The following is a 12,839-nucleotide window of genomic DNA, read 5'->3' as shown; positions in this document are numbered from 1 at the left end:
CACGGGGATCGGGTTCCAGCTCACCGGTGGCACGCTGACAGCTCCCCAGCCTGCCTGAGCCCACCTACAGAGAGAAGGGCAAACCCAGGGCTGGTGCAGGACTTCTCAGCTCAGCATCCCGCCTGGGGGAGGGCTGTCAGTTTTCGAAGCGTCCTGTGGGTGCCACTCGTGTTCCAAGCACTCGTGCGGAGAGGTCTGTGCCAGCACCGAGCCTCTGCAGTGGGAGAGCTGATCTGCTGATCTGTTCGAGCTCCCTTCATTTCTCTGACATGCCCCTCGGAGAGATGTCTGCCCGACAGCTTTGGGATCAGATGTCCCCTTGCTGACTTGATAACATCAGGCTTTGGGGTTTTTTTCTTAATGGAAGTAAAATAATTCCAGCTTTTTTTAAAAGCTGGAGCTAGGCCCAGTCTGTCGGAAGTAAAAATAGCCGAGTATGCAGAGGCAACAGCACACAGAGTCAGGTTTAGTTTCTCTTTTATTTTCTGGGGACTAAAAATAATCTTAAAAGCTCTGTGAAGCTGAGGTCTGGCCATTGGGAAATGCAGTCTAGGCCCAATATCAGCTGTCGTGTCAAATTACTAGCCTCACCTCACTTTCCATCGAGTCCTATCACATGCCTATGAATTGATAGGAACAGAAAGATCCATCTTGCCAAAAGAGCTAACAGAGGAGCCAAGCTACAGGGTTTTTGCACAGTACAATGTGTGTCTAGACCGAGAAGGACACGACTGAAGGGAACACAGGACAAGCACTGGCCAAGGAGCAATGTCCCTGGGACTGCTTTTGCCCAGCTTCCCTGTTACACCAGCCAGATCCTGTGCCCACTGCCCACCTATACCTTGCGTTGCAGTTTCTGCATCAATGCATCAACCAGCCTGGTTGCTCTCCTGGAGTCTGGGCTGGGGTGGTGCTCTGCAGGTAACAGAGACACCTCTGTCCCCGGGAGCTGCAGTCTGAAGCCCAGGGGTTGGCACTGCCCAAGGAAGCTGGAAGGGAGAAGTATTGTGACCAAGGTGTTCCCTCTCCCCTGTTGCTCTGAACCTCAGGAAAGACAAAAGGATGTGGCAATGGGAGGAGTGAGCCAGGAGGAGACCTATCAAAGAAACAGAGCGACTAAAGGCTTGCTAAGATGGGGAAAGAAATAGACGATGGGGAAAAGTGGGACTGTCTAAAAAGAAGATGGAGAAGCTGTAACCTAAGCTCTCTTTTGTTACTCTGAGATTCCAGCGTAGGAGGGGAAGTCCTGTACATACCATTAGGCTCTTGAGCTGCTGCAAAAGGATGCCAGCCCCTGGAAAATCTCCTGGCAGATGACTGGTGCAATTCCCCAACTCATCTGTAATCTAGGAAAGTGACTTGGGGGTCACAGGTCAGCATGGCCAGAAAAACCCTGTGATTAGTGTGGTGCATGTCAACAAGCCTGGGAGTGACACCTGCAGCAGGAGGGTGGGGAACTAGCCTGGGGAGAGGGGCTGTGGCATTGGAAAATCCATCTCCTGTGTTATAAGGGCCTACAGAAAGATTGGATCAGGTCAAGCAGGATGTTGCAGATTGCTCTCCCTTTGATATTTTCAGGGATGTACTAGTTATGTAGAAAAGCTCCTTTCCTGCCCATCTGGCTAGAGTCCCTAGACTCGGAGGGACAGGTTATCCCTGTAATGTCTGATGATATACCTGGTTCCAGAGGCTGTCCGTGCATTGGAGCAGCGACACAAGGTGCCCTTGACCCTCACACACACAAGCTGCACATCCCAGGTGGTTGGTTCTGGTGTAACCCGCACAGCTTGTGAACTAAGCCTTCTCCTCCTCCACTGTCTCTGCAGCACTAGCCATTGTTGTCCCTAAAACGTACAGTTTCCTTCCCATGCTGCTGCCCCTCAACCTCACCCCCAATCACAGCAAAAAAAAAACAACACAGGAATTAAGAAGGGCTTCAAGGGCAGATGGGAACAAAGAATACTTTAGTACCTTGTTCAGCTCTCTGTAGTAACCCCCACAATCACACTCTCACCTTGTGTTCAGGGTCCATGCAAATCTGCTTTGATGGTTTCCCCTCCTAGCCCTCTAACCAGTCTGAGGCAGGACAGCGGCTCGCTCTATTGCCCACAACAGCAACACCCCCACAGCAGCAGGCTGAGGGGCACTGTGTGAAAGGAGAAGACACAGGCATGCACCTGCCAGGAAAAGACCATGGATGACTTTCACAAAAGGACCTAAAAGATGGCAAAGCTCCAGCCCCACTCACTCTCCAAGACACAGTGCTCAGAACTAAATCCCCTAAGGGGTGTTTTATGCCTGGGTGTGATTTGACTCACTTTACTTTAGACTTTAACAATTTTCATCTGTGCATTTGGGCTCCTTTGACAAGCAACAGAGAGAAGCGGGCACATCCACATTCGCCTCACCCTCCAGACGCTCACCTGAGGAGGAGTGATGACAGATATTTCTCTCCACCGACTATCAGGGGAACCTCATAAATGCCCTGCAGGGTCAGACCAATGCTTTCCCTAGCTCAGTTTCTTATTTTAGTCTATTTAGGTAGAGAATGCAAACCTTTTGGAGCAGGTAAGGGAGCCTAAGCATGGGCTAAGAACCAAATTTTTAGATTTGTGACAGTGGAGAGGCCCCCACCAATGTGTGGAGAGAGGCCCACTTGTGACAGAGGTCTGCAGGGGGATCCTCAGGCCCACCAACACAGCGTGCTGCCACTTCAGCCAGGCCTCACAGCACAGCTCTGCTTAGGCCTTGCAGCCATAACTGCTCTCCTGAAGCTCTCACCTCAGCAGTGATTTTTCCAATACTCAGAACTAGCATCCAGCTAATATTTAATTCTTAAAATAGAACAGCTTTCCTGGGCAATTCTGAGTAAATACCCCACCTCCCCCAGGATACCCTGCAGCCCAAGGGCTAGTGCAGTCTTCTCAGGTAGATGAGAAAAGGGGATTGAGAATCTCAGCCGAGCTGAGTCATTGGTGAATGTAGGTCACCAGAGCCCATGAAAATGGTCGTGCACATGCCTCAGGTTACTGTAGAGCAGTGGGACATACATCCAGTCCCAATCTGCTCCTGGCTACCTCAAAGGATCTCACTTACTGCACTGTTAGAACTGCCTATAAGTTTGTAGCATGATGGCTGGCAACTAAAGATCCTTAAATGGTTGTGTTTTTTATCAGCTTCTCCTTTTCTGTACATGTTATAAAAGTACTAAGCATAATTTCTGGTGATGGAGTACACAGCATTTATCATATACCTGTGTAGAGGTGATGCCTCTCTGAATCTGCACTGCTGTACATCAAAGGTCTGAACTGCTTGTTTGATAGAACAGAGATTTACTTATAGCAAGAACCATGGGGACTCATCTAGGCAGATCAATGGTTCAAAAGGAATGGAAGAAACCAAACTAGACAGACTGATAACCCAATGGAAGTGCCAGAAGGTATGGGGAGAGTCCACGATGCACCAGTGATGTGATCAGAAAAGAGACACCAAGTGCCATCATCCTAACACACGCTTTATTACAGCCCATCCACTGGAAGCCTCTTTGGAGATTTACCGCTGCCCTGCCAAAGGCATCACATGCTCTGCGTCACACCACCACCAAGCCCAATTCCAGACGCATCGCAAATGCTCAATTCATGCCTTGGAAAATAGCTGGGTGTGGAAGATATAGACATCAGGATGCCACTCACTGCACCTGGAGATCCTGTTTCAAAGAATGGGGAGGTTGCCTGTCTGTTTTTAAACACAGGGGCATTTTAGAGAAGGAAAAATCATTTTTCATTCTCTCTCTTTTTTTTTTTTTTTTTTTTCATTTGGATGCCTCCAATAGTGATATTTCTGGCACCGGCTGGAGGCAGAATACTCTATAAATACAAAGCCATTAAATCCCATGCAGCAGCAACCTGATCAGGGCTGCCTTTTAATTTCCTGACATGAGCTGGCCACTAACCCAATTACCCAGAGTCCCCGGAGGAGCCCTCATCCCTTCCCAGGAAGCACAAAGCAAGAACCCGAGCATATTGCAGGGACGTCAGCTGAGCTTTCACTGAAATCAAATATCTTTTCGAGAACACATGGTTTGGAAGCAGGGATGGGGGCAGGAGGGAGAGCTTGCTGGAAACACTTTGCTCCATTGAGAGATTCTGACACTTAAAAACTGAAATGAAACACCCTCCATTTAGTTATGTTGCTAAAAAGGAGCTCCACTGTTGATTCAGTTACCTCAGTTTCAGTGAGCAATGAAGGCAAAGTTACTGAGATTGCCAGTGGTAGGAATCCCTTGTTCAGATACTAAACGACTGCACTCAATTTGTACAATCACATAGCCAGGCCAGCCCAGAGGTGATGGATTTGTTTCCTTGGGAAGCATTTGCGACATCAGCCACTGGTTGTAGCTTGTAAGGGAAACTGCAGAGTTAGGACTATTTGTTAGGGATGTTCCACGGGCTACAGGCTTTCCTAATCAGCCAGGGTCTTTAAAGTAGCAACAAGGATTCAAGAGACAGCCGCATTGGAAGTCTGTTGATTCCATGCTCCATCATCTCTGCATTGAAGTGGGGACCACCCCCAACATTCAGAGATGCAGGGACTTGGGCAGCACAGGAATTATCACGCTGTTTTAAGTTCCTTTCCTGCTCCACAGAACAGGGAACAACATAGCTGCAGAAACATTATATGTGGGAATCCACTGAAGAAAACAGTCTGCAGGGCTTCCAAAAATGTAAAGAACCACATGCCCAGATGATGGTTGGTATACTCATGAACTTCTACAGTTGTTATCTTCCTAAAAGCTGCCCAGAATCCTTCCAGATGTTGGGCTACAATGGCACCCTGATGTTGATTTGTTATGTCCAGTATTGCCCATTTGTCATTTCCATCCAAGGAGGAGCTCTGTATCGAGGAGCCTTGACATCCCATTGCACCTCACCTGTTATATCCCACCTCTCTTCCCGTGTCCCCAAAACACTTCCCTCTCAAGAGATTAACACAAAAGGAAGGATTAACATCACTGCCCCCACCGTGTCCTTGCCTGGATCATGGTTCTGCAAGGTGACACACAGGACTGTGACTTCAGAGAGGCAGCAGAGGTGTGGAAGGCAAGGCTGGGAGGTCATGTTTAACCAGCCAACATCCAAAATCAAATGTCTGAGCCCACTTAAAAAAGCCATGTGTCATCTGAAATTACATCCACCTCTTGATGACAAGCAAATTGCTGTAGAACAGAAAGGCCATGGGTAGCTAGAGCGTGAATGGCAAGGGTATATTCTCCCTATACCTGACAAGGTATATTGAGGTTTTAAGAGAGACCTGCCAAATCACTGAAATTTCTCTATCCATCATCTTAGAGAGCCAGAGAGACATAGACCTACGCTGTAGAGTCCAGAGCTGAAAAGCTACACTTAGGCCATTGCGGGCATGAGACAGTGCTGGGAGCAGACAGGGATGCCCATCTCTCAAAAATGCCTCTTCTCTGCAAGATGCAGAGACACTTTCCCTCACAAGCCATCCCCACTGCCTCGAATCCTTGTAGATAACATCTCCATGTGGGGACAGCAGTAACACAGGTTGCTCAGGTCTTCCTGATTCCTGCAGAACAGGAGACCAACCCATTTCATGGGTTTTCTAGGGACGAGACCTCTCCATGGGGGCATTGCAATTGGGATCTGCAGGAATCTCAGCCTCCAAGTTCGACACGCTCCAGATGGAAGGGGAAAGCGAGAGACAGGCAGCCAGATGGGCCAGCACCTTGGGCATCCAGGGCAGCTGGGCTCTGCGGGCAGAGCTTTCTGCCTGCTGCTTCCCCCAGTGAGTCTCGCCTGCCCTGCAGCATCATGCCTGGAGAACCTGAGACAGCAGCACAGCTCTGGTGTCCGTGCAGCTCCCTCGTTGCAATGCATTGATCGGAGATCTCTTAAAGAAAGTGGCCTGGATATCCGAGACACCTATTGATTGCTCCATCGGCTCTCTTCCTGCCCTGATCCTCATTCACTTGGCATTGCCCGAACAACCTGCACCTCTGCACTAGGGGCAGTCTGCCCAGTCCTTACAGGGTGACAGCCAGCCTTCTGCCCCTCTGCAGCCCATGTGCAAGGAGAGAACATGCCTGGTGACCCTAACGCACATTCCCCATGGAAGGACCTAAGTCTGCTCCCACTGAACCCAGCTGAGCATTTCAGGAGTAAGGGAGAGGCTTGGAATCATCACTGCATGGTTTTTGACATGTTTGAATACTGGTGCCCCCTTCCTAAAAACAAACTCATACCACATGCCCAGCAAGCAGAATGTGGGACATACATCATGTATAAGGACAATCACCAGAAAAATCTTTCATCTCTTACCAAGAAGAAATCATGAAGCCCTGAACTAGGTACTGATGGAATATCATACTCTTCTTCCTCAGAGTAAGGACAGTTTCATTACCCAGAAATGTTGCCAGTAAGTTACCAGCCCAATGACAAGGACCTCAAGGAGAAATGTGGCAAGAGAGGAATCAGTTTCCAGACCGCTCATTTAGCCACAAGACAATTTTCCCAAAACTCCTGGCAATCAAGCAGGAGAAAGAATCTGGCTTGACAGCCTTCTGCCATGGATGAACCCAAGGAAGATGAGAGGTAAATCAAGGGTAAGGAGAAATAGGAAGGGGAACTACTGAAAGGAAAAAAAACACGTATCATAGCTTGCACATCAAGACACATCTTATCCTAACGAGTGCAGGGTAGGCTCTCTGGGAAAGCCAAAGCATCAGGGATTTTTTTAAATGGTCAAACTACTAGAAACGTACAGCAGGGAACACTGTTGCCCTGGCAAATAAAGGGGTGGATGAACTAACAGAATGACAGATCAGAGATGGAAAAAAAACAATGAACCTTTTCTAATCCAAAATCCCTTGTCAATTCTGCATTTTTGAGCAAGTCAAACAATTATGGATTTGTTCTTTCCAGAAACTCCTGGCTCTGTGGAGACCGAAGACTGTGAAACCATTTTTCTTCCTTTTTGGATTTTGCTTTTAAAGATGTGTATTGATTCAATACTGTATACTAATACTTTGTGCTTCCACCAGGCTTCACTTAAAGTTAACTAATCGGTCTTCACGATCATTTTGCAAAGCAATATAACCCTTATTTCTCAGCTGGGGAAACTGAGCAAAAGAAAGAAAGAAAAAGAAGCATGTCCTACATCACTTGACCACTCAGTGTTAGGACACAAGACTCCTGTTCATGGATCGCTATTGTAGGCTCTTCTGCTTCCCTTGATATTGTCACATGTTCTTGCATCCCACTGCTATCAATAAATCTTTACACTGTATATTCCACAGCTCTAAATATTATGGGCAGGATCACAGATACACTAACATCAATAGCAAACCACCCTTCCCTAGTGGCTTTAATGATGCTCAATCAATCCCTATATGAATAACTAAAGACACTTCAGCACAAAAGCAGCCTCAAGAGTCAAATTTCAGTTTGCTGTGGGTAGTATCCCCTAGGGTTCAGGAGTTCAGGCACAGCATGGTGTCAGTGAACCTGCATTGCCTTACAGCCTACCTCTGGTCTACAAGGAGTTAACGGTTTTCATACAACTTGGAGGCTAAGCCACTGTTCAGATCCTGCTCTGGGCGGTGTTGCACTCATACAACTGGGAGCAGAGGTTGTCCTGGCCGCAGTCAGACAGGCCAGAATGGGCTCCTGCAGCTCTGCTCCCTCAGCTGCCACCTCTGAGATGCTCAACTACATGGATGCTGGGCAGTGAGCATACCTGGACCTATGCTGCTGCTCTGCAGGGTGTCTGGAGCCATATCATACTTCTAGGGTTGTTTTATGGGATTCGTATGAACAGGCTTTCTCATTACCAATCTGCACTCCCACTAAAACCGGTGTCACTAGCATGGACTGGTGTGTGGGTGAGGAGATATTACACCACCCCAGAGCTACCACATGCAGAGAAGCTGGTTTCCAGCAGTCCCTCTCTAACTCCAAAAGCAGGTGCCTCCCTCCCAGCAGTAGATCAAGATCCTCTGTCTATCACCTCTACACCCCCGTGAGGGATGCCAGACTATAGAAGTCTGCATCTCCTCCCCTTGATACCTGGTGTGCTCCAGCAGGAAGTTATTTACCCACAGAAACTATACATCCATCAAAGCACGGGACAGGGTTTAACATCTAATCTACATTCTTAACAACAGTGGCTGCCATCAACTTGCCTCTCAAGAAATGAGAGAGCGCCAGTGCGAAGCAGAACACGCTCAAGTGACATCGTGCAATTCATCACCAGCTGCTAAAATGGTACGACCTGGAAGCACGCTGCGTGCTGGCATCTTGGCTCCAGCATGCTGGACTTGCGCAGACCACAGCCAGCTGCTGGTCCTTGTCGCTAAACTGAGGGAACCATGCTCTGCCAGGCGCGGCAATGCAGAGGGTTACACACAACTCTTCTTCCTCCCCCCTCCTCCTCTCGCTGCCTCTCCCTGAGGGACCCAAAGGAAACAAAGCTTTAAAGTCAATCCATAAGAATGTGTTTAATTGCCACTGAATTCCCTGTGGTTCACCTTGAATGGACAAGGACTGGGGAGGCAAGGGGGGGAAGGGAGGAAAAACAGCACAAGAAAGAAGCTGAACACTGCTCAGAGAATACTGAACAGATCAATAGGCTCAGCACAACGCAGATTGAGCATGCAGGGCAGACGACCCACAGCTCCCAGACAAACCTGTGCTCGCCACCATCTTCAGAAAGTCTCCTGAGTGGGAATACTGGTATACCTTTGCAGCACGCTGTGCCATAGCTCTGCATTAACTCCATCCTTCCCTTCCACAACCCAGCCAACTCAGTCATGATCAAGCAAGAACCTCTCCTTCCCAACACTGCAAAATGACCTGGAGGGCAAGGAGATCAGCACCTTCCAGCATGGGGTTCCTTCAGGAAATCAAATAGTCTGGCACAGCCAATTTCTAGTTATTTGTCAAATTTGCTCTGATGCTGGAAGTAATATCCCAGCACAAGGGTGCTGACTAGAACCACTCTCCTCTCTGGACTGCCCTCTTGGTCACTGGTGATCCTGACTCTTGTAAAAGTCTCGTAAAGAAATACTCTAGAAAAGTCAGAGAGGGCAAGTGTGTAGTTATTCTATGGCATCCTGCAAGGCCTGGATCCAGTTGCTGCCAGGACAGACAGCGATTCTGAATCTGACTCTGTCTTACCTTCTTTCAGCATCCCCACTTTGAGGCATTTCATGAAGCGACAGGCCTGACAGGACTTGCGCCTCCGTTTCGTGATCTCACATTCATTGGTGGCCGGGCAGCTGTATTCAATATTCCCTGCAATCAAACACAGAGATGGTCACCCATGTTCTCCTCACTGATCCAGGGACAGGCTGCAGAGCCCAAATATTCCCAACACCATCAGTCTGTAAGTTTGCTTACTCATTCGCACATACACACACACACACTAAGACCACAGCTGGCTTGTGATGGCTCTTTGAGAGCCCAGCACTACTTGTCAGAACACATTTCAGAAAACAAAACAAAACAGAAAACAATATTGCTGTAAGTATTGGGAGAAACCTGTCCATCCAAGGGGCTGACTCAGTGCTTGGCTTTCAGGCACACTATGTCCAGCACATCATCAATCCTTGTGCTGCGTTAGTTATAATGTGGCCTGTTCCCTGGAGCCCAGGGCTGGGAGGGGGAGCAATCCAGATATTAGCAACATTCCCCTTCCTGCCCATCTTGTTTAACATCTGTGGGATGGATGTCACCTGTCCTTTCTTGCCTTGCTCAGGGGACCAGGGAGCTCGGAGGCAGCATTTTCTCCTTTGCTTCCTCCTGTCAGATGACACCCTAAAGGTAGCAGGGAAGCAGTGATTGAGAAAGATGGATAAGATGTCCTGTAAAATGAATGCACATCTTTTAGATTTTACTTTATGAATCCTTGTGCACCTGCCTCTCATCCCTTTGCAGAGAAAAATCAGCATTTCTTTCCTCATTCCTTTTCATTTACAATCGCTTCACAACACTGCCTCCAAGACAAAACAGGAAAAGAAGCATCCAAAATTTATTTTTGGTCACATCATATTTTATCATAAGCCAAGTATATAACTGAAACATGGATGCAGGGGCCTGATCTGAGGACATAATTGGAAGTACACTGAATCATGAGTAATCCAATGATTATTTAGTCCTAGAAGACAACAAACAGAAACAGCTGTCCCTATCCTCCATTCACTTTGAAGATTGTCAAGAAAGCTTGACAATGATGCATTGACTACGACAATGTATTTAAGACAGTCTGGCTGCTAGGTAAAAGAAGCAGCTCCTGAAAAGCTTTCTAAACTCTACAATCAGCTCAACAGCATGGTTGTTTTGGTGGTTCAGATACTGGAAATCGAGATTCAAGAGTTCAGTCAGAGCTGTAGGAGGGAGCAGAGAGGTCACAGTCTGGACTTCGTATACCATCAGATTAGAAGGGAAGATCAGAGTTTAGTAGCACCAGGACAGGATACTTGAGTTTTGTTCCTACTTTGGCAGTGGATTTCTATGCTCTTGTGGAAGACGCTTCCTTCGTCTGCATAAAGACCAACATGTAGTACATACCACTCTCTAGGAGTGGTGATTAGACCTTGGGGCTAAGTAGTTGGAAAGCCCATTGAGCATCTGAGTTAAAAGGGCGTGGATCCAAAAGGAAGGAAGCACCATTTGATTTATCTCATTATTCTTGGCCCCTTGAAACCCCAGAAGCACACAACTCTCAAAGCATAAACGTGGCCTGCCTGGTAGTTACAAACCTTGTACCCCCTACCTCCTGCCTTGTCAAAAGACCTGCAACTTGACCCTCAGCTCCAGACCAGCCATCCCATTTCTCTCCATTGCTCCTCTGTGCCCAAAACACAGTCAGTCTGCAGGAACAGGGAATGCTGCATGAGTTGCTTCCATTCAGACTAAATTTTGTCATTGTGCAGCACTTGAATTTCAATAGCCAACAACGTATCAAGGTTCTCAGCTGGAAACTGAGATTCAGGCCTGATCTCAAGGCAATAAACAAATCCCTGCTCTATACACAGAGCTCCAGCACCTTACAGACCCGTGAGTACACAGGTCCTGACCTCATGATCTGATACTTGCTGTGCCCCACACAGGAAGGGAGAGAGCAGGAATAAACATGGGATAAAACTTAATCACAGGCTAACTTTGGAAAGTCTTTCCTAAGTTTCAGTGTCCACTTTGCACACCAAAGCCAGGACCAGAGTTCTGGAGAGCTATGAGATTTCATGTTTGTTGGTCCCAAGGTAAAAAAAATTTGCCTCCTAACACAGGCACTACGCCAAAGACACTAAGCCCTTAGAGTATCCGGAGGCAATGACAGCCCTCTCCAGCAGTTCAAGGTCACTCTACTGAGTCAGGCAGATCCTCCAACATCCTCATGCCTCTCCTTGGCAAAGCACTGGGAAGCCTACATCACAACTAAACTGTGATGGTGTCAGAATAGGTATGGGGTACCATACACACACTTGAGTATGCTGCTCACAAAGGCATTTCGGTGCTGGGATCACACCTGCTAAAGCAGCATAGCCAGATGAGGGTAGGCACTGGGCAGGCTCCCCTTCCCAGTGGCAGTGCAGTGGCCACCGCATAGCACAACATCCATGGGGATTGCTAGTACACAAAGGTGAAAAAACAGACCTAACACTGGTGGGACATCCCTCTGGGCACATCATATTGCCTTTGCATCCAACACAGGCTTGTGTGTCCCTTCCACACACACTGTACACTGTCCCAAGGAAGAAGGCACCAGCAACTGTGTCTTACAGCGCTCTTTACAAGGGTACATGCTAGAGGCGAGGCCCAGGGAGCCCCTTCACACAAGACAAAGCTGCAAAAGCAAACGGACTTTATACCAGCCTCCAAATGTGCCCTGCACTGCATGGATGGAAAGCTACAGCTGGGGGCGATACCTGCCATTTTTGCAGGAAGCAGGGACATCACCAGGGAAGGCACAATCAGCATTACCCAAGCAGAGCTCATCCAAGAAAACTATCGTCTCCAAAACTTTAACAAACTTCTCTGACTTTTTTTTTTCTGGTCTCTCAATTTCTTTTATGGTTCCTGGGGCCGGCTGCCAGCACAGCGCACTGCTCACAGCTCCCTGTAATTTCTGTAAGTGCCCTGTGATAAAGTGATGAGATTAACTCATCGAAATTCCAGCAGCCTCCCAGCGGCTGGCGGTCACACCGCCTGCCCGGCTGCCGGCACAGGGGGCTCGGAGAGAGCTCCCCCTTTGCTGAGGCAGCTCAGGGTGCTGCCAGGCCCTGCTGAAGGGTCTCTGTGCACAAGGGCTCACAGAGACAAGCCTGTACTACATGAGTGTAAATGTGGGGTAAGCCTGTGTGTGATTATGTGACCCAGAAGGAAAGGGCAGAAAATAGGATAATCTAACAGACATGGCCTTGCTTTGAACTGTCATTTATTAGAAGAGTGTTCCTTGATTTAGGCAATATTTACATTTGGTCTGAAAAACCTGCCAGGACCTCCCTGATGCCACTGCGCAAGATTAACCTTAAAAAATGTCTTCAAAAAAAACCACAAGTGGCTGGTGACAAGATCAGAGTCTGGAGTTGCTCTAGCCTTCATATGTAGCCTTGGAGGGCAAATCACTTCCTCTCTCTGTCTTAGGCTTCCCATCTGCAAAATGAAATGAGCACCAAACCTACCTTCTGGGGGGATCGTGAGTCTTGATTCATTAAGGTCTAACTGCACTTTAAAGCCTTTAGATGAGAGATGCTAAGGAACAGCCAAGGACTATTAAAGTGATAGATCATGTTTTTTATGCTGGAGAACTGCAAAATT

General features: G+C 47.9%; 1 protein-coding gene across 7 annotated transcripts in view; it reads right to left on the bottom strand.

The window, feature by feature from the left end:
* Window positions 1-12,839, bottom strand: part of ESRRB (estrogen related receptor beta) — a 128,766-nt gene that overhangs the window by 21,381 nt on the left and 94,546 nt on the right. For all 7 annotated transcript variants that reach the window (XM_082760674.1, XM_082760671.1, XM_082760672.1 and 4 more), the window contains one exon: window positions 9,198-9,314. In XM_082760674.1, the coding sequence (XP_082616800.1) occupies window positions 9,198-9,314 (117 nt within the window). The remainder of the gene's footprint in view (window positions 1-9,197; window positions 9,315-12,839) is intronic.

Source organism: Aythya marila (genome assembly GCF_965140915.1).
Source record: "Aythya marila genome assembly, chromosome: 5".
In the NCBI taxonomy this organism is placed as follows: domain Eukaryota; kingdom Metazoa; phylum Chordata; class Aves; order Anseriformes; family Anatidae; genus Aythya; species Aythya marila.
This window is presented reverse-complemented; position numbering and strand designations above follow the sequence as displayed.